The 21,483-nt window shown below is 44.0% G+C and overlaps 1 protein-coding gene across 1 annotated transcript in view; it reads left to right on the top strand.

Annotated features, from left to right (window-relative positions):
* The window catches only part of sspo (SCO-spondin), a gene marked incomplete at both ends in the record, with an annotated part of 118,980 nt that overhangs the window by 79,847 nt on the left and 17,650 nt on the right, over positions 1-21,483 (top strand). Inside the window, 13 exons of the mRNA XM_080751802.1 lie at positions 72-196; positions 2,701-2,840; positions 3,791-3,837; positions 4,306-4,554; positions 7,787-7,948; positions 10,391-10,507; positions 10,992-11,130; positions 12,587-12,783; positions 13,794-13,964; positions 16,525-16,652; positions 17,160-17,314; positions 19,734-19,780; positions 20,923-21,087. Of these exons, the coding sequence (XP_080607928.1) occupies positions 72-196; positions 2,701-2,840; positions 3,791-3,837; positions 4,306-4,554; positions 7,787-7,948; positions 10,391-10,507; positions 10,992-11,130; positions 12,587-12,783; positions 13,794-13,964; positions 16,525-16,652; positions 17,160-17,314; positions 19,734-19,780; positions 20,923-21,087 (1,842 nt within the window). The remainder of the gene's footprint in view (positions 1-71; positions 197-2,700; positions 2,841-3,790; positions 3,838-4,305; positions 4,555-7,786; positions 7,949-10,390; positions 10,508-10,991; positions 11,131-12,586; positions 12,784-13,793; positions 13,965-16,524; positions 16,653-17,159; positions 17,315-19,733; positions 19,781-20,922; positions 21,088-21,483) is intronic.

Here is a 21,483-nt window from a genome sequence, read left to right on the forward strand (position 1 = left end):
ACGATTAACATTAATGAGATGAATATAAAAAGTTTCCAATTGTCTGACTTTGTTATTCATTGCCCTCTTAGACTGTGAACCTCCGTTCCTGTACGCTGAATGTGGCGCCCCCTGTGAGAAGCAGTGTGCACTGCAGGGACGACAGGAGCTGTGTGCTGACGTGAAGGAGTGTACTCCTGGCTGCTACTGCCCACAGGTAGACTCAGAATAACACTTCAACAACACGTCTGGTGGTTGAGCTCGTTCAGCCTAATGTTTGTTTGTGTAAATTTGTTTGTCACTCTGCAAAACGTGTCCACCAGAGGATGCTAAAAACACCCAAACAAACATTGCCGTAAACATAGCCATGCCATTCAACTACACACCTCTATGTTACCTTGTTACTAGTCTCACGTGGCTTGTGCTTCCGTCAAACAGTCTGGAACAACGGAATCTCTGATCATGAGCAAGCGATAAAGCGGATGTGAAGCCTCCTTCCCACTTCCGTTTCGTCTTTACAGTCACACAAATGTATCCTAATTAAAATATAAACCACCTAAGCATATAGCTTGCTGCTTTGCAGAAATGGAAATAAAATAAATCTAAAGATATTTAAAATATATTTTCGTGATGATGAAATGCCAGCTTCCTCTCTTGGATTTCAGGAGGTGTAGTTCCAGACTCTATGTAGTGTTCGGAGATTGAGTCGAGCAGGGGTCTGCTCTGCATCCTGACCGTTCAGCCATTGGATCGCCCTGTCCACTATACCGTATCTGCTTTAAAATGGACTTCACTTTCACCCTTTCATACACCATAATGGTGGAAACACTGTTACACATTACATGCGGTGCACAATCACACACACCAACAGTGGAGGAAACCACATATCCTGCTCATTGGCAGTACTGTAAATGTAGGGTTTTAGTATCTTGCTTAAGGACACTTACACACGCAGCTAGGAGGAGCTGGGGATTAAACCCTGAACCCTTCCGGCTCCCAGATGGCTGCCACTGCCACTTTTTTTTACATAATCGGTTCTGGGATATAGTTTTCTCCAAAGTACCGTTGTTCATCTTGGTTCTAACTTGCTGATCTCAGTGTTAACTTCCATATGGGAGTCCTGAACTATCAGAAATCTGAATTAACCTAGATTCAAAAGAACTGGCAGACATTGTGCTGAGTCTGACACACAAGCTGTATCTTCAGAGAACAGTGTGTGACTATACTGGTACCAGTGCAATAAATAGACCCTCGGCACAGGGGCACCACAAGGCTGTGTGCTCTATGCACTCTTCTGCTCGCTCTCTCTCTCTCTCTCTTTTAAACAGACTGCGATACCTCGGTTAAACTTCTCAACAGCCTGCTATTGTGAAATGGCTTTACAAATTTGAAATGGCGAAAGCATTGCTTTAGTTTTGTGTTGCTTTGTGTACCCCTTTTTCTCCCCAGTTTAGTAGTTATAATAATTGATTTCTACACACACACACACACACACACACACACACACACACACACACACACACACACACACACACACACACACACACACACACACACACACACACGCATTTCAGTGAGTTGTCACTGCTGTGGTATCTTGGATACTGGATACTGGATCACCTGCCAGTGAGGAGCCCCCACCGAGAGGACGTACAGTAGCACCTCCGCCCTAGCCTGGCTCCAGCCAATAGACCCGCCCACTCTCTGAGTGAACTGCATCTCTTGGTCTGGATATGTCATATGACGAGTCTCTTGATTCGGTTCAAATCCGTATCTTGGCGAACCGACCAATGAATTCAAAGCAAGACGGAAAAAAATCTACAGAAACAGTGGAGGGAGGGGTGGCTGCATGGCTCACCAGAGTTCTTAATTGCTCCCTTTGAACTTCAAAAGGACTCCGAACTGCAGGCATTGATTGAGCCATACAAGTGTCGAGTAGCTCGTTAGTGATTCTCTCTAATCAGTGAAACATCAAAGACACTGACCTGTTGGGTGCATGTCATTGAGGGGAGGGGGAGGAGGGATTGTTTTGTGTGCAAAAGTCAAACACAACCCTCCCACCAGATCGCTTGTGATTGGGAATTTCAAATTTTAAATCCCCTCCCCTTTGAAATCTCAACACAATGGCTCAGGCTCAGACTCTTAAGCTCCAGCGCAGAGTCTGAAATCAGGCTACCTCCGCCCTACTCCTCCCTCCCAACACTCCCCGCTGACAGGTGCCGCCCTCAGCCCAGAGGATTACATGCAGTGACAAATTCCGACATATTTTGATTTGTTAACGATTATTTGACTCAGAGCAATAACCCACCTATCTCCCTGACTCCCTCCCCAGTCAAAGTGCAGAATTCTAATGAATGTAGAATTATGTGCAGGATGTAATTTGCTGCAAATTAGGTGACTTCATTTAATTGACAGTATTTGATTTTAAAATTTTAAAATGCCAGTGTGCCAGCGATCACCCTAGCTCCCCTGTGCTATTGTTGACACTCGTGCCTAAGGTTGTCCACCCCTGCCCTAGACTCTACAGTGGTGGGCAGCCACTTAACCACTGTGCCACCCAAGTGCCTAAAAATACAGTAAAAAGATGTCATCTACAAGCTCACAGCGTGTCACATCGTCCGTCATCGTCTTAACCACACTGAGTCTGAGTGAAGGACAGAATCTATGCATGATAATCCTGCGTGCTGTTGACAGTGCTTTTCCTCCTCCCATGCATTGCAGGGTCTACTGCAACAGAATGGTAGCTGTGTCCCGGCAGAGCAGTGTGGATGTGTCCACCTCCAGCACCAGGCCCCCGGACTCCCACCCACCACTGTCACTCTGCCAGAGGGAGATGTGATCAATATAGGCTGCAGTAGCTGGTTAGTCACTATCTGCCCTCTCATTGCCTGTTCACTTAGATGCCGCTTCAATCCCAGCATCCTCCATATCCTGGGGGTAACATTAGCCAAGCATTCTTGATCTACTTAGTCCGGCTGCCCCTGAGGTGGGGTATGAAATTTGGTATATAGCTTTTTTATAGGCCTAAGATATTGTATATATATACATACAGTCATGAATCCACCTGCTGACCGCCTGTCAGCATTGAGCAATTTTTGAGCGGTGGTAAACCGCTCCATAGAGTGGCTGTGCGTGTGTCTGTAGCCTTTTTCCTCAGCGTTTTGCCATAGCAAAACGTGTGTGTGTAGCATGGCCTGTACATCCTAGACTTAAATCCCAGTCTGAAGACGTTATGCAAGCACGACCACCGCTCACTTCACATTGGGTGTGATTTTTTTTATAGGGGGTAAAAGTTTGGGGCCATTCACTTATACACTATGCTACCAGTAAGACGCCTAAGGGCGAAAAGCGACCAAGGTCGCGCCATGTCTTGGCCATCTGGCCAGTGATGTATATCGGACCAGTTACCCATATATGGAGACCCCTGGTACCCATAGATATTCACAGATATGGGCTTAATAATTGATGATATCAGGGATCTCCATATATGGGCATAAAAGGGATTTGGTTCCCCTGGCATCACAGGGATCTCCATATCTCCATATATGGGCATAAAAGGGATTTGGTTCCCCTGGCATGGGATCTCTATATATGGGCATAAAAGAAAAATATATGCAGTAGGGTTTAAGTGGTCGACAAGTATTTCCCACTGTATAAGATCTTTCTCCTTCGTTGTCCTTTACCTCTGTTTACTGTGCACATTATGCCCCTGTAGTCTAATATTGTCTGTCATGCACTGTATGTGGCATTTTAAGTGTGCACTGTGCACTCTACTGTATGATTAATCACTGTGTATGGGTTTCTCCCCTAGCCTCTGCCATGACGGGACTTTACAGTGCGACACCAGAGAATGTGAAGGTAAGAAAGCAATGAGAAATACACAACATTAAATAAAGGGTTAGATCATTGCTGATTAATCTTCAGCCAGTGGTAATCAAGTTTATTTATTTTTTACAGTAAAAGTATCAACAATGTAGAAATACTCTAAATACTACTAAAAGTTCAGTATTCATGTGACATGCTGTGTGCCTGTAGAGCTGTTATTTTCCAAAAGTGTATAGGGCTGAAGTGGTTAATGCATGTTTAGTAATAATGATAAAAATCTACAAAGTAACTAGTAACTGAAGTTTATACATTTACCTCTGAGATAGGTAGTGGAGTAAAATTATTATAAATTGGAAATACTCAAAAGTGTACTTTTGTGTACACTTCTTGAGTGACCAGCTCAGTGCTCTTGTGGTAGAGTGTTCGCCTCTTCGTCATCCCTATGCTCTCTCTCATTCTCTAATCGTCTCATCCATCCATGTGTTCCTCCACCCATCTCAGTCATTCTCAGCGAGTGGTCGGAGTGGACACCTTGCTCTCCGTGCGTCCCCTCGCCTCTCTCATCCTCTTCCTCCCGGAGTCATGGAAACTCGTCTTCAGGCGGTGCCATCACCATGGTGTCGTTTCAGAGGCGCTACCGAGCCTGCCTGGATCTGGACTCTGGTCTGCCGGTCCCTGAAGAGGAGGCCAGCCAGTGTCCAGGACCACTGGAAGAGGAGAGGCTCTGTCTAGACGCTGGTGTGTGCAGAGGTAAGACCACTCCTCCTGTTTCCGGTCATTCCGCTCTAGTGGTGGGCAAAACCGTTCATTTCAGTGAACATACGATTTTGTTCATGTTCACAGCAATGATCTGTTCAAATGATTCGTTCACGTCTAGTGAAAAAAACTTTCGCAAGAGAGTTATTATTACGTACAGCTCGCTCTCCCGTCCTGTGTATGGGGGGAGGGGATGGGGGCATGAACGAAAACGTGAACTTAACAGTTTCAGGAAGTGAACGAGTTCATTCACTGCAATGAACTAGTTATTTTGAACGAATCACTCACTACTCCGCTGAATTTACAACTTGTTAGCAGGAGGTGTTCTCTCTCTCTCTCTCTCTCTCTCTCTCTCTCTCTCTCTCTCTCTCTCTCTCGATAGTGCTTTTGTTCTCTGTCTCTCTCTCTCCCTCCCTCCCTCCCTCCCTCCCTCCCTCCCTTCAAAATCCTTCACACAGGGTCACCCTTTTTGTCAAACGAGAAAACTTAACTAATGGGATAGTTCTCAGAAGTTCACTTCCACTAAAAGTTCCTTTGATGTATGTCCTCGTTTCTCAGCCCTCTACTGTCTGTGGTGCGGCATTGAAAAATGAGGTACTAAGAGTTAAGATCTGTTTATTTGACAGGGACCTTGCTCATTAATGGACATGTCAGTTTTCACTTCAATGTAAATGAGCCAGATTTAGCCCGCTGTGGGCTAATTTCCATCTGCAGTCCCTGGACCCCCATTGGTGGTGATCAACCCCCCCAATCCAACCCTTGATGCTGAGTGCCAAGCAGGGAGGCATTGGGTCCCATTTTTATAGTCTTTGGTATGACCCGGCCGGGGAATTGAACCCCCGACCTCCCAGTCTCAGGGCGGACACTCTAACCACAAGGCCACTGAGCTGGTCAGTCAGACAGACAGACAGACAGACAGACAGACAGACAGACAGACAGACAGACAGACAGACAGACAGACAGACAGACAGACAGACAGACAGACAGACAGACAGACAGACAGGATCCCCATTGGTGGTGGTGATACTGACACTTTGGTGAACCAGTCAGACAAGCGTGGCACAGTCGAACTGCAATGAAATACTGTCTTTATTAATAAAGTGCCCCTGGTAATAAAGAGAATCTGCTCTGCCTTCCTCTGTACAGTAGTGCTTCTCAAACTCTTTAACTTCAAGGACCCCCTTTTTGGTATGCATTAGGTCATAACTCTTGATGCAAATGGTCCATATGGTGGTTTTATTCGTACACTCCCAAAGTCACAGACCTGTAAGGGTCCATTTGGTTCAGAACTATCCAGGGGACCCCACACACATCCGGCATGTTGGCGTTGTGAGCTTGTAGGTCAGATATTTTCACTGTATTTATCTGTGGAACAGGGTCAAACTAAACTTAATGCCTCAACTCCTACAATTCCAATTCCAAGTGCTTGTCAGGGTGGGTCAAGTATGATTCTTTTAGGCGTCCCCAGTTTGCATATTTCCCCCTTGGGATAATAAAGGTATCTATCTATCTATCTATCTATCTATCTATCTATCTATCTATCTATCTATCTATCTATCTATCTATCTATCTATCTATCTATCTATCTATATCAAGGTTCAAGATTGTACTTGTTACATCTTTGTGTACAGGTACATAAGAGTAAAACTTATTTTGGTTTGGCTTCCTTCAGACAATGCATCAGCACATATAATAACAATAGCAGAATGAAAATATAATAGAAAGATTTAAAGGAGTAGTTCACCCCAAAAATGACTTTTTTTCTATTGATTACTCACGCGATAGAGAGGTTGGGGGTGTGGCTGCGTGTGTAATGGTTTCACAACAAGGTGTTGCATACAAAGTTTACACCTTTTTTAACAGTAGACAGAACTTGTTTGTGACTTTCTGAAATCAATGTTCGCCTCTTTCGTTTTGGACACATCAAGATGGAGATAAGAGTCACAAATTCATCCACCACCACCACCAACCCATAACCATGTTTCTCTCCTTCAAGAAGACTTAGAAATACCTGAATAATCAACAAACTTTAGACTTTAGTCGGTTCTTATAGTCGCTGACACGCTCTCATTAGAGCACAAGAAGTAAAGAGGAGGGGAGAGACGGCAACCTTGAAGGGATCTGTTTGATGGATGAGTCGGTTTGAGAGAACACATTAACTCTTACACACAATCAGATAAAAAGTCCATTATCCATCCAGTCAGATATGGATCGAGGTTAAAATAACAGATAAACCTCTCACTCTGCACACAGGAATGGCTGCATGGATGGTGTTTAATGCTGAAGAGAAATCAATAGATAAAGGTCTGGCCTACGTCTTGAGCCCTTCTAATGTTGGAACCACAAATTTACATTTTGAATGATCCCCTTAAGCCCTACTTGAAATGTAGTGAAATGAGCTCATCCAAGTTTCATCTGCTATTAAGTTTTGGAAAATCTTCATACTTTTGAATATGAGAGGAGGAGAGGAGAGGAGAGGAGAGGAGAGGAGAGGAGAGGAGAGGAGAGGAGAGGAGAGGAGCTTTATAGATCACTGAAGGGAAATTGGGTCATTACAGCAGTAGGGATAAAATATCAATACATTTTATTATTATTATTTTTTTTTTGTAAGAACATAAATCTTTATATGAACAAATACATGAAGTTCAGGACCTTCAGCTGTCAGGAAAACCATCCATCCTTTTGCATCCTTGCTTTCTTCTTCTTCCCTATCTTGGGTGATAAGCGGAAAAGAGGAGTTTTTCCAAGGGTGAAAAAAAGGAAAGAGAGTAATGCCTGCCTGCCTGCAGGGAGGCATAACGTTGATTGCATTTGCAGTTGGGTTTGTGGATACTAGAATGATCGATCCCTTATTTCACTTCATTTCAGTTAATCTGTTCCCCCTGCCACACTTGACTTCACTTCAGTTCCCAGTAGAAAGATGACTTTGAAATCAAATAATGTGTCCAGTAATTTAAGTTGAGGTGAGACTCTGTTGGGACCATGGGAAGTGCTCAGGTGTGGATGACATTTAAATCAGTTTATATAAAATCACTGATATCAAAGTTTAGTCTGAAATACACTCCCTGAATCATAAATCACAGCTGTCACACCGTGCAAGTTCCACCACGACATTAACTGCTACTGGTGATGAAGATGATAATTACAGAGGTCAGAGGTGTTGGAGGAGGACAGTAGTGAGTGATGGATATGACTGCGGTGATGACTAATATTTCCCTGCTTCCAGACATGTGCCAGTGGAGTGCGTGGAGCGCGTGGGGCGTGTGCGCGGAGCCCTGCAGCGGCGGTGTCCGGCAGAGACACCGGCGGCCCCTGGCCTCTCCCCTGGGAGCCCACTGTAGGAGCCAGCAGACCCAAAGCCAGAGCTGTAACACAGGCCTCTGCCCAGGTAGATACTGCATACAGTACAGTACATCACACTCACATTATGGACACAGGCCCTCTGCCCAGGTAGACACTGCATAAAGTACATCACACTCACATTATGGACACAGGCCCTCTGCCCAGGTAGACACTGCATACAGTACATCACACTCACATTATGGACACAGGCCCTCTGCCCAGGTAGACACTGCATAAAGTACATCACACTCACATCTATGGACACAGGCCTCTGCCCAGGTAGATACTGCATACAGTACATCACACTCACATCTATGGACACAGGCCTCTGCCCAGGTAGATACTGCATACAGTACATCACACTCACATCTATGGACACAGGCCCTCTGCCCAGGTAGATACTGCATACAGTACATCACACTCACATTATGGACACAGGCCCTCTGCCCAGGTAGACACTGCATACAGTACATCACACTCACATCTATGGACACAGGCCCTCTGCCCAGGTAGACACTGCATACAGTACATCACACTCACATTATGGACACAGGCCCTCTGCCCAGGTAGACACTGCATACAGTACATCACACTCACATCTATGGACACAGGCCCTCTGCCCAGGTAGACACTGCATACAGTACATCACACTCACATCTATGGACACAGGCCCTCTGCCCAGGTAGACACTGCATACAGTACATCACACTCACATTATGGACACAGGCCCTCTGCCCAGGTAGACACTATACTGTACATCACACTCACATTATGGACACAGGTCTCTGCCCAGGTAGACACTGCATAAAGTACATCACACTCACATCTATAGACACAGGCCTCTGCCCAGGTAGACACTATACTGTACATCACACTCACATTATGGACACAGGCCCTCTGCCCAGGTAGATACTGCATACAGTACATCACACTCACATCTATAGACACAGGCCTCTGCCCAGGTAGATACTGCATACAGTACATCACACTCACATCTATAGACACAGGCCTCTGCCCAGGTAGATACTGCATATAGTACAAACATCACACTCACACTCAGTTCATCGAAACGTCCATCGATCAAACAATCTGCAAGTGGGGGTTTTAGTTCGTTTAAGCTTGGCTGAAGTTTGGTTCAGATATAGTTTAGCACTCTATAGTGCTCTGATTGCTTCCGACCAAATTCTTTCTGACATTACCATAAACCTTTTTGCCCTGAGACGATGGCCATTTCTCAACATGTGAAACGTCATCAGTCGCCAATCAGAGTAAAAGTATTCTAGCGTAGAACCGTGCAAATACCCAGATGTGAAGTTGATCTTCCCACTGGTGACTTGTGTGCACCATCATATAATGAATTAATATTTGTGTTTAGCTTATTGAAATGAATGTGAATTATGTAAAGAATGAATTATGGCATGTTAATTGTTGAACCTGTAATCAAATTGGGGTTATTGTGTATTGACGATTATATTTTGAGGACTGCAGAACTTGCGCTATATAACTTCTTGCAACAATGGCTAGTGATGTTCGTGCAGTAGGTACAGTACACTGTATTGTTGTGGACTTGTGGCTTTTTTTAATACATTTTTATCCCACGTTTTTTGCAACCCATTTTCTCACCCAGTGCCAACTGTAGTCCTGGTTTCCGCTCTCCCCCTGCAGCGCCAGGGGAATTGGGGAGCACCTGGCTGGCTAGGGGGAGGTAGTATAGAAACCAGGACTACTGCATGTTTTTGAGGGCATTTACCCTAGGATACACGGGGAGAACATGCAAACTCCACATAGAAAGGCCCTATCACCAACCCCACCTAGGGTGTGGGTGCTGATGACGCGGAGGGAGGAACACGCCCCCAGCGCCCACAGCGTTCCCCGGCAGGAATCGAACCCATGACCTTCTAGCTGTGAGGCGAAGCGCTAACCACTGCGCCACCGTGCCCCGACCCATGTGGCTTTTGACCGCTGTTCGGCACTACTTGTTCTCTTTTGATTCACTTTGATTTAGCGCTGCTTCTCTAATTCGAGCACACACATTGACTTGCACGTCTGCACGTTGTCCGACCACTTCATTTCCACCCATCGGTTTAATTTCGGATTCCTGCAAATCGCTATCAACCTTAAAACATCCTCGGAAAATAAATCACTTAAATCTGTCTAAACTGTTCGTGTTCTGGGATTTGTCGGATGGCGATTCGTTGCACGCCTTCCTCGGATACAAGCTTAAGAGCCACTCGAGAAAACACAAATTCGATGAGGAAGATTGCCCTTGGTGCTCTGCACCAGGTTTGGGAAATTGGTTTCTCCCAGACCCTCCTCCAGCATTGACTCCACACTAAGTCAGTGTAACGAAGTGTGCAACAGGGATGTGTGCGGACGAGATTACCTCAGACGTGACCAGAAAGTCTTTGGATTTGGCTTGGTTTTTTAAAGTCTGTGTGTTCTTTGGGAGGGGGAAAGAGTGAACTGAACTGTGCTCCCGGTGTCTCAGGTGAACGCTGTGAGGACAGGGGGCGGACGTACCAGGAGGGCTGTGCCAACCAGTGCCCTCGCAGCTGCACTGACCTGTGGGACCACGTGCAGTGTCTCCAAGGAGCCTGTCATTCAGGTACGCTCCCAGGTTCATCCTCTATAGTGATTAACGCTTGTCTCCATCAGACTATTTCTCTACGTTGAAATTAACTTTAATTAAGAGCCGTAATGCTCTTATCGCTTTCTTGTTCGCCTGCTCTTTTCTTTCCGTTTCTCATTCTCTCTTTTTGATGCGTCTCTCTCTCATTTCTTTTCTCCCTAACTTTCTGACCTTTCCTTTCCTTTCCTTTCCTTTCCTTTCCTTTCCTTTCCTTTCCTTTCCTTTCCTTCCTTCCTTCCTTCCTTCCTTCCTTCCTTCCTTCCTTCCTTCCTTTGTAATCAATTCATATAGATTGGTGTTACAGTATGTTGTTGTGTGCTATCACTGCTATGTTGTTCTGTGCTATATGGCTATGTGTTTTGTCTGATGAACATACTTTGAAGATGGTGGACAATAAAGACATTATCATTCCTTCGTCCCTTCACGCTGTCTGTCTGTGTGTCTGTCTGTCTGTGTGTAGGCTGCAGGTGTCCAGAGGGCCGCTTGTTGCAGGACGGTGTGTGTGTACCGGTGACAGAGTGCCGCTGTGGCGTCCCGTCAGGCAACGGGACGGTGGAGTACAGCCCCAGAGAGCAGCTCACTCTGGACTGCAACACCTGGTCAGTAACAGTGGTGGAAAAAAGTGCTCAAACCGTTTACTTAAGTTAAAGTAGTTTCAATACTGCAATGCAGAAACACTCTGTTACAAGTACATGTCCGGAATTCAGACTGTGCTAGAGTAAAAGTACAAAAGTATTGGTGTCAAAATGTACTTAAAGTACAAAAGTAGAAAGTACTCATTATGCAGAATGTCCCATTTCACACGTTTTCAAATGTAGAAAAACATTTGAAAATTGCAGATCTACAAGCTCACAATGCGTTGCGATGTGACGCATTGTGAGCTTGTAGAGCGGCTATTTTCAAATGGCCAAAATGTACAGTATATAATCAATCTACAAAGTAACTAGTAGTAACTAAAGTTTTCAATGTATTGGAGTAAAAGTACACTATTTGGATCCAAGATGTAGTGGAGTAGAAGTAAAAGTATTGGAAATACTCAAGTAAAATACAAATAACTTAAAAATGTACTTTACACACCTGGTCAGTAACTGGGGCAGCCATTTGATGTATTGACTGGGTTTCATCTCAAAGGGCACCTCATGCACCAAAAGGCTCAGTTCAGCTCACCGAGAGGTTGACATTTTCATGAAAAATGCCAGTGAATCAGCAAGATATAATATAAAGAGAGATAAAAAAAGATGGAAAAGATTGCAACAGCGAAGCCAAGTTTTCGCTCGTTTCCCAGTAATAGCCTGCTTTCAGTAAAATAGGTTTTTGAGCGATGCTAGCCGCACCAATACGTGACTTGTATTTCCCCCCATGTGGGTAAAATAAGTATTTGATTTCTCTATTACATAGAATGGAGACAATTGCAATTTTCCCTTTTCTGATTGGACAACAATATAAGCATCATAATACTGTATATACTAGTAAGACGCCTCAGGACGACAAGGGAGAGGTTGCGCGAGGTCGCGCCATGTCTTGGCCATCTGGCCAGTGATGTGGCCAATGTGGCCTCCATATTTGGGCATTCCCATATGAAGTCCTGTTAGATATGGGCTTAATATTGATGACCGTCAGGGAACTCCACATATGGGCATAAAAGGGATTCTGTTGGTGTGGTTCCCCTGACATCACCGTGACGTCAGAGCATGATGTCAGAGCGGCAAACCCATAGACCTTACAAAAGTGCACACGTCCGGACGGACGGACGTCTACGGACAAGCTGGGACGGTTCTGACCCACGGTCGCAATAGTATGAATAGGTGTTCTTCGGGAACAATATTTTCTAATGTGAAGTGTGATGTGAGCACCTCTCACTTCACATGGATGTGATTTCTTCCCAATGTGTCACTTTGATCAAGCGACACTTGATGAAAGCACCAAATTAAAATATCATCACTGTCGGGCAGAAACGAACGGTTTTGGACATAAAAGGTTTCCACTCGACAACAACAATATATTTATCATCATCCCCCCCCCCCCCCCCCTCTCTCCCTCTCTCTCCATCACCAGTGTGTGTGAGAATGGCACACTGGTGTGCACCAAGCTCCCCTGTCCGGTCTATGAGCCGTGGAGCCAGTGGAGCGCCTGCTCCGCCTCCTGTGGGCGTGGCCAGAGGACGAGGACACGCCCCTGCCAGGACACCCTGGGCGGTCCTCCCTGTAACCACACCACACACACAGAGAGCTGTGTGCTGCAGCCGTGCCCAGGTATGGAACCACACACATACACGCACGCACACAGACACACACACAATTAGAATGCATAGAAATACTCCGCTCTGGTCCATAGCGTCAGAGGGAGTTCTCCTCAACGCTATGTCACCGATGATCCCTAGCGCCGCAGGAAAGGCTGCGCACCCTCTCGTCTGCAGTAAAAAAATAAAAATACAGTTTTGCTACCTACCAAAACAAAGACGACTTTGGGGAGTTGAAACTGCCTACTTTCCTCAGTGGGAGCACTCTGAGCCCCCCACCTCACGTCTAAAATACACGTTTTAGCCCGAAAAGAAAATATTTCACCGGAATCAAACCAAATCTGGTCAATGGAATCTTCTAATGACAAGATCCGTAGAGGGCGGTGTGGAATAGCTTAAGCTTCCGGTGTAATATTACATTTTCTGGACAAAAGGTGTATTTTAGATGTGAGGTGGGGGGCTCAGAGTGTTCCCAGAACTTCCCACTAAGTAAAGTAGGCTTTCAACATCTTAGAACCGTCTTTGTTTTGGTGAGTAGCGAAAGTGTATTTTTTAAGTAAAGTAAAGTAGGCTTTCAACATCTTAGAACCGTCTTTGTTTTGGTGAGTAGCGAAAGTGTATTTTTTAAGTAAAGTAAAGTAGGCTTTCAACATCTTAGAACCGTCTTTGTTTTGGTGAGTAGCGAAAGTGTATTTTTTATTTTTACTACAGACGAGAGGCTGAGCAGCCTGGGCTACCGCTGCTGTGAGCGCAAGGACTCATCGGTGACATAGCGTTAAGGAGAACTCCTTCTAACGCTAGGCCAGACCTTAGGCCAGACCTAAGAAATACTATTTGTATCCATTTGATGTATTACCTTGTGCTGTCCTTGCTTATTGTAAATCGCTCTGGATTAAGAGTGTCTGCTAAATGCTTAAATTGTATATTGCAATGCCAAAAAAAGGTTGAGAACTGCTCTAAATTCTCCCCCCCCCACCCCCCATCTTCCTTTCCCTCCATCTTCACCCTCCTCCTCTGTATCAGTGGGCTGCGAGTTGAGTGAGTGGTCGTCGTGGAGCGACTGCAGCGCCTCCTGTGGCGGCGGGGTGTCGGTGCGTAACAAGACCGTCCTGCAGGAGGCGGAGCCTGGCGGGGCGTCCTGCAGCGGTCCACTAGAACAACACACTGTCTGTAACACTAACAGCTGTCTGCCAGGTAACACACACACACACACGCACACACACATACACACGCACACACACACACGCACGCACACACACACACACAGGGGGAGCCCGGATTCGAACTGGGAACCCTTCGTGCTCTAATAACGGTTTCTCTACCCCTGAGCTATGCCGCCCCTGTACAATACTGCATACTACTAATAGGATGTCTGTCATATCAATCAAGGTGTTCTCTCACCAGAAATTAGTGCCTTGCGTCATGTGTCCATAATTATGAATTGAAGTGCCATTTATGATTAGCCAATTCTCTCTTAATGTTCTCTCTCTCTCTCACTCACTCACTCACTCACTCATCACACACACACACACACACACACACACACACACACACACACACACACACACACACACACACACACACACACACACACACACACACACACACACACACACACACAAACGCGCATATACTGTATATCAGTCACAATGTAATGCAGACCATGAGATAGGATATATATGTAGGCAAGGTTACAGACACAGCATCGTTTCCACTAATTGTTTTTGACAGTCTGACTATGTGTAGCCCTTGCACACACATCTCATGCACATATCTTCAGCTGCCAAATATCAGATCAATTGTTGTTTTGCAATTGTACCCACATGCAGAGAGATGCACGTGATTGGTATTTCATAATTATTCAGTTGAATCTATGTACTAGGGCTGCGAATCTTTGGGTATCCCACGATTCGATTCAGAATCGATTCTTGGTGTCACGATTCACGATTTTTTTTCCCCGATTCTTTCAAATCCAAACGATTCGAATTCCGATTTAAAAACAATTCTCTATTCAAAATGATTATCTATTCAATTCATATCAGGATCTACTCCAGTCTGCTGGCATGAAAGCAGAGTACATTTACGTAGCTTTTATAATTGTAAAAGTTTTATCAACTAATTGCAATAATGTAAACAAACAAAGGTAATCCAAGACAACATGTTTGATTTATTCATGCTTGCACAAATTCTTTTAACTTGTACAAACACAACATAATATCTTATAAATTATCGTAATAAAGACATCATAATAAAAAAATCATAAAATAAAAATCATATCTAATAAATAATAATTAATAAAAAAAATGATTTTTGGAAAATGAGAATCGATTCTGAATCTTACCATGTTAGAAACACGATTCGAATTCAAATCGATTTTTTCCTGCACCCCTACTATGTACATGTCAAAGGAACATCCAATCTCTAAAATAAAGCCTTGGTGGTTTCATTATGATCTCATCCAGAGTATTAGGAGAGCTCTCAATCACTCTCAGTTATGTGTTGAGATGATTATATAGATTAATGCTCCTATCCAAGAGAGTGTAATGAGTGTTGAAGGGTTTCACGCCTTTTTAACACTGTCAGAGCCACTTGCCTTGCTTCCCTCCCTCTCGGGTGCTGCTTTACTGTCTAGAGGTAAAATGTAATTACAATTATCAAACCCATGCCGATAATTGTTTGGGGATTGCTTGTAACTATGCAAAAGCATGCAGCTACTGTTTGGGGGTCGTTTATAATAGATTTTGATGAGGCCTACAAAGAAAGTTTGATTTGCCTCCCAACAAATTCTCTTTCGTGATGATGGTAGTTAATGAAGCGTGACGGGAGACAATAATTGCTATCAAATAACAGTAATTGTTTGCAAAATGCAGCCTATTCACTGAACTGTAATACATTATTCTGTGTGACTTTCCTGATACCACCTCAAATCATTTTGTCTAACATGATAAGCGAATTCATCAACGTTTGATGTGATCAATGTGATTGTTTCATTGATGAGGCTGTAGGATTTGTAGGGACTTTATTTAAAGCACCACAATATCTATATCTATTGACTTATAATCACACTATAATGCATTATGTATTACAACTATGATTGTAATACACTAGGAACCTGGCCTAAAGAAAAAGTAAATGAGTGACCAGTAATTATGAAGTATTATGATACTTCATAATAAGTCATTATGAAATGCTATGCAATTTTCTGTGATTATTGTTATAAAGCATTATATAAGTACTTATGAGTGTTATGTGTTTTAAGTAGATTTCTGGTCCCTGAGGGGGTTCCAGGTGGTCCCCAGCTAAATGATGGAGAATTTTTAACCAAATGGACCCTTATATATCTTTAACTGACTTGAGAGAGTACAATGACGGGTCCATTTGGTTTCATTTTGCACTCTCAAGAGTTAAACTATTTTTAAACATCAGCATTAATTAATTGACAAGAAGTCTAGACAATTTTGAGAATGTAGGAGAAATGTTATTTTGATTAACGTTTTGCCTGTTATCTCTCCTATGGTACCACATTAATGCAGCATGGAACTGTGGACAACATCAACGACAACAAAATATTAGTCTTATAGTCTTGCCATTAAATGTTGGTCCGTGGCTCAAAAGCCGAATAAATATTGGACCTTGATATGAAAAAAGTTGAAAAACCTCTGCATTATACACATGTACTTTGACCACGTGCACGTCATGTAGGCCTACATTAACATGCATGTGTATCTGTCTGTCATGGTGTGTATTATTTCAGAGTGTCCCGGTGGCCAGGTGTTCAGTACGTGTGCTGGTTCCTGTCCGTATCTCTGTGAGGACCTGTGGCCACAGACACAGTGTGTACCCGGACCCTGCACCCCGGGCTGTGCCTGCCCTCCTGGACAGGTGTGTACACTAAACTACACCAGTGGTTCCCAAACTTTTCAGCTCATGACCCAAAAGAGAAATGATATGTTTGCCTGAGACTCGAAAACTAGTGAAAACCGCAGATCTACAAGCTATTTTCACTACTTTGTTTTGTTTTCTAATTTATGGAATTTCTTAGAATTTTCTTTTATCTATTAATGAAATTGCTTAGAAAAATCATTGATTTTTCTTTCTTTTCTTTTTGGGAATGTTTTTTGAAAATGTTTTGAAATAATAATAATAATCAAAAACAAAATGTTGAAAACCAAAAATGAAGGGACCCATAAAGATTTGTCCTCGACCCACAAACCCAGTGTTTTGGAAACACTACACTAGTGTACGTGCGTGTGTCCTTTATTTGAACTGCTGCAATTTCTTTTCTCTCCACAAGATGCTTTCTGATATGTGATATCTCATACTGATGTATGTCTGTCTGTCTGTCTGTCTGTCTGTCCGCCTGTCTGTCTTTCTGTGTCTGTCCCTCAGGTGTTCTACAGAGGCTCCTGTGTGTCACATGACAGGTGTCCCTGCTCTCCGCTGTCCCTGACCTCCGGTCACCTCAGCTGGAATGTCAGCCTGGCAGATATCACTGAGGCTGCGATGCCACCTGGAAGCAGCGTACAGCTTCAGTGTAACACATGGTGAGACAGATAGCCCAGTCTTCACACACTGTAACACATGGTGAGACAGATAGCCCAGTCTTCACACACTGTAACATCAGCTTCAGTGTAACACATGGTGAGACAGATAGCCCAGTCTTCACACACTGTAACACATGGTGAGACAGATAGCCCAGTCTTCACACACTGTAACATCAGCTTCAGTGTAACACATGGTGAGACAGATAGCCCAGTCTTCACACACTGTAACACATGGTGAGACAGATAGCCCAGTCTTCACACACTGTAACATCAGCTTCAGTGTAACACATGGTGAGACAGATAGCCCAGTCTTCACACACTGTAACATCAGCTTCAGTGTAACACATGGTGAGACAGATAGCCCAGTCTTCACACACTGTAACACATGGTGAGACAGAGAGCCCAGTCTTCACACACTGTAACACATGGTGAGACAGATAGCCCAGTCTCTTCACACACTGTAACACATGGTGAGACAGATAGCCCATCATGGTAATATACCACCATCACACACTCATCTATGCGTGTGGTTTTCTCTGGAACACATAGTAACTCATTTCCAAGTCTTGTATTCCCAGGGTCCAAACGTTATTTTCAAATCCATCTAAGGCAGCATATTGCTATGTCCTACTTCGTCATTCTAGTATGTCATACAAAAAATAGCAGATCTACAAGCTCAAAACGCATCGCGCTGCGATGCGTTTTGAGCTTGTAGATCGGCTATTTTTTGCTTCTTTTGAATTCGAATCCTGAATAATTTTTTGTTATTTTTTAATTGGAATCCTGAAATGTAACATTTTGATTTAATTTCAAACGCATTTAATTATATACTCATGTTAACTTTATGAACTTGAATACAAATACATTGAACATAAAAAGAAATACATTTTAATACTACTATACTAGTCATTAAGCTACTAATATAGACGGAAGGAATTAAAGCAGGTGCATGTTTGGAATTAATAACAGCTGAAATCAATAATATATCAGTATTCCGGTATCAACCTGCGGGCCGCATTAAGTGAAGGTGGGGGCCGCATGTGGCCCCCGGGCTGCCAGTTGCCCAAGGTATGATCTAAGTTAACTTTTTATACATGGTCACTGGTCAGTGGCAGCCAGTAGCAGTCTATTAGTGTGATGAGGAGTGTGTTAATGTGTAATAGATCGTCTGGCCTGCAGACCTCCAGACATGCTGTATGTCATTTCATCTTTCTGAACAAGGGTATGACGATTGTGTAATGGTCTAATTGACACAGTGATCTCATGTCTGTAATGCTTTGACATCTCAGCCTTATCTTGTAATAATGCCTCATAATCATCGTCTGCAGGCTCTCTATATCTCATTGTTGATCTCTTTCTGTAACTATTTCTGTCTCTCTCGTTCTTATTCTCTTTATATTATTGCTCTGGTTCTCCCTTACTCTGTGATTCATCAGTTCAGTCAGGAACACTCACGTCAAATAGATTTAACCATTTGCAACAAATGGAATACAGTTTTATATGGCATTGATGGCTCCGCTCTTTAGCTAAGTGGCATGTTTAACTAAATCAGCGAATGCTGTGCAAATCCCCCAATGGATAAGAGTGGGCTCAAAGAGCAAAGGCAATTTTAGAGCCATACAAGATTGCATTTCAGTTTAACTTTAGAGCCATGCGAAAGGTGGAGGCTGGGGTGGTGGAGGCAGGCTTTGCCAGAAGCAGTGTATGTTGTAGAAATTGAATAGTAGAGGAGGGAGCCATCTTTAAATGGAACGCCTTGTTATGGGAATAAGTTTGGATTGGATTGGAGCTGACTCTTGTGTCCTGCAATATTGTCAATGTGTCTAATTATAAAGACAAATCCTCATATAGAATAGAAGAATAGATATCGGTTGTACTCTATGTGTCTGCTTTTCCTGCTTTTCCTCACTTTTTATTGCATTATCATCGTGTTTTCATAACAATATAATGAAAACTTTGACTATATTTAATATCGCCAAAGCCTCTGTTGCTCCGCATCTACAGTATAACCACTTAAGCCTTATAATTGAAATGGCAAAATGATCTACAAGCTCACAATGGATAGCATCATGACCCGTTATGAGCTTGTAGATCTGATATTTTTGCTATTTTGCAACTCGGCTGCAGATAATCAAATTAGTAATGGATGGGGTGGATTTTAGGTGTTCCCAGTGTCATGGGTGTGCCAATGTGCAAGCATAGACAGTATTGACACACCTAAGTCTAACACACCCATTGTTCATGTGATCGGTTGCTTACAACTCAGTAATCTGTTATATATTATAGAGTCAGCATTATGCAGCCTGCCATGCAACCTGAACTGGAAAACCAACTACAACAACAGCCTATAGGTTTCATTCATTCCCCTTTAACTCTTTACTCCATGTGTCCCTCTCTCTCTCTCTCTCTCCCTCTCCAGTGTCTGCCAGAAGGGAGTGCTGAACTGCACCTCGGACCCCTGTGATGGTGAGTGATATCCTGTCGAGGTGCTGCTCCCTTCTCCTAACCTGCGAGGCGTCTTCCTTTCAGCGAGGAAACTAAAGGGAGAGAGGAAAGCGATACAGGCATTCATCTTTGGCCGATGGCTTCTAGAGTCTAGACGCTATCAGGGCCTAGATGATCTAGACCCTGATCTATGTGTCAGTGCCATACGGATGGTAACTGCTGCAATGACAGTTGGCTGTCTGCAGTAACAGAGCACCGGTCTCATAAATCACTGGCCGCTCCCAGGTCCGTTAACCTGGGAGTTATGTGATAAACATACAGTACCATGCTCTGCTGGTAGGTGGCGCTAGGGATTCTGGGAAGTCTCTGGTTTGACCCTCAGGTCACCCAATGTACGGTTGTACAAGTGTCCTTGACACCTTTGACCCCTACAAAATCTAAGCCATCTGAGCAGCCATCTGCTGGACGAAGCAGTAAAAGCTGTTTCCCCAAATGTGACGTGTGTGTGCGAATGTGAACACCTCAGTGATTTGTTGTTTTGCTGCTCTCTTTCTTTCTTCCTTTCTCTTTTTGTAGCAATTCTTCGCTTTACTTTCTCCGTCACGCTCAGCCTTTCTCTTTTCCTCACTTCAGTCAGACAACTCTTCGATTAAATAAATATATTTTTTGATCATAATAGAGCATAAATATTCAAGCATATTTGGCGTCACAGCTCTGTCCCATTTCATGCATTCCCTGTAAGTTGAATTATAATAAATGATTTGCCAACTAGATCTGACAGGGAATGGAATGAAATAGACCCATATAAGGGAATCATAGAAACAGAGCAGGTGGGAGCAAAGAAAATGGAGAGTACAAAGCAGCAGAGCAACAGCAAGAAGAATGAGTTTTGAGCAGGGAGGTTTAAATACCCCACCCCGGTCAGATGGAGTGAGCATGTGACTGATCATCTGATCAGTAATTGGCGCTCCATTGAGTTGTCTGCCTGGACTAGCTCTGCAGGCTTCGCATCATTAGTTGTTTTAGGTTCATTTGGGAGTTTCCTTTCTCTCTCTCTCTCTCTCTCTCTCTCTCTCTGTCTTCTGTAATAACTCTCTCTCGCGTCTGTCTGAAATCACACCAAATAACAACTGAGCATGTTTGTTCTTTTCCCCCTCTCCCAGTGGACTGTGAGTGGTCTAACTGGTCCCACTGGAGCCCGTGTTCGGCGAGCTGTGGTACGGGACAGCGGAGCGTCACGCGGACGGTCCTCCGGCCCGCCGAATACGACGGGGCCCCGTGCGAAGGCCCCGACCGGCGCAGCGACACCTGCACGGCCCCTGACTGTGGTGAGTTATGAGAGGAGAGGAAGAACACAGTTCATTATGCTGAGTGTCTGTACTGACTGATGTAATGCTGTTGTAATATATATCCTGCACGAGAGAGCGAGAGAGAGATGAAGGTCTCGCGGTACGGTGATAAATAACGTCTCATTTTCTCTCCATTTTCCAACCACACGCCCTTACTCATTCCCTTACTGTCCTCCACCATCTCTCCTTGTATTCATCACACCCTCCCTCATTCATTTACCATTCCTCCACAATCTATTTCCACTTCTGTCCATTTCCCCCATTCGTTATCCATTTGTTTCCCTCCCACCTCACCCTCCATTTCCACCACTCATCCCTTTCTTTCTTTCATTCTTCTCCTCCCTTCCCCCTCTCCATTTCTTTTCCTCCTCCCCT

This window comes from Nannobrachium achirus (assembly GCF_963921795.1).
Source record: "Nannobrachium achirus genome assembly, chromosome: 21".
NCBI classification, from domain to species: Eukaryota; Metazoa; Chordata; class Actinopteri; order Myctophiformes; family Myctophidae; genus Nannobrachium; species Nannobrachium achirus.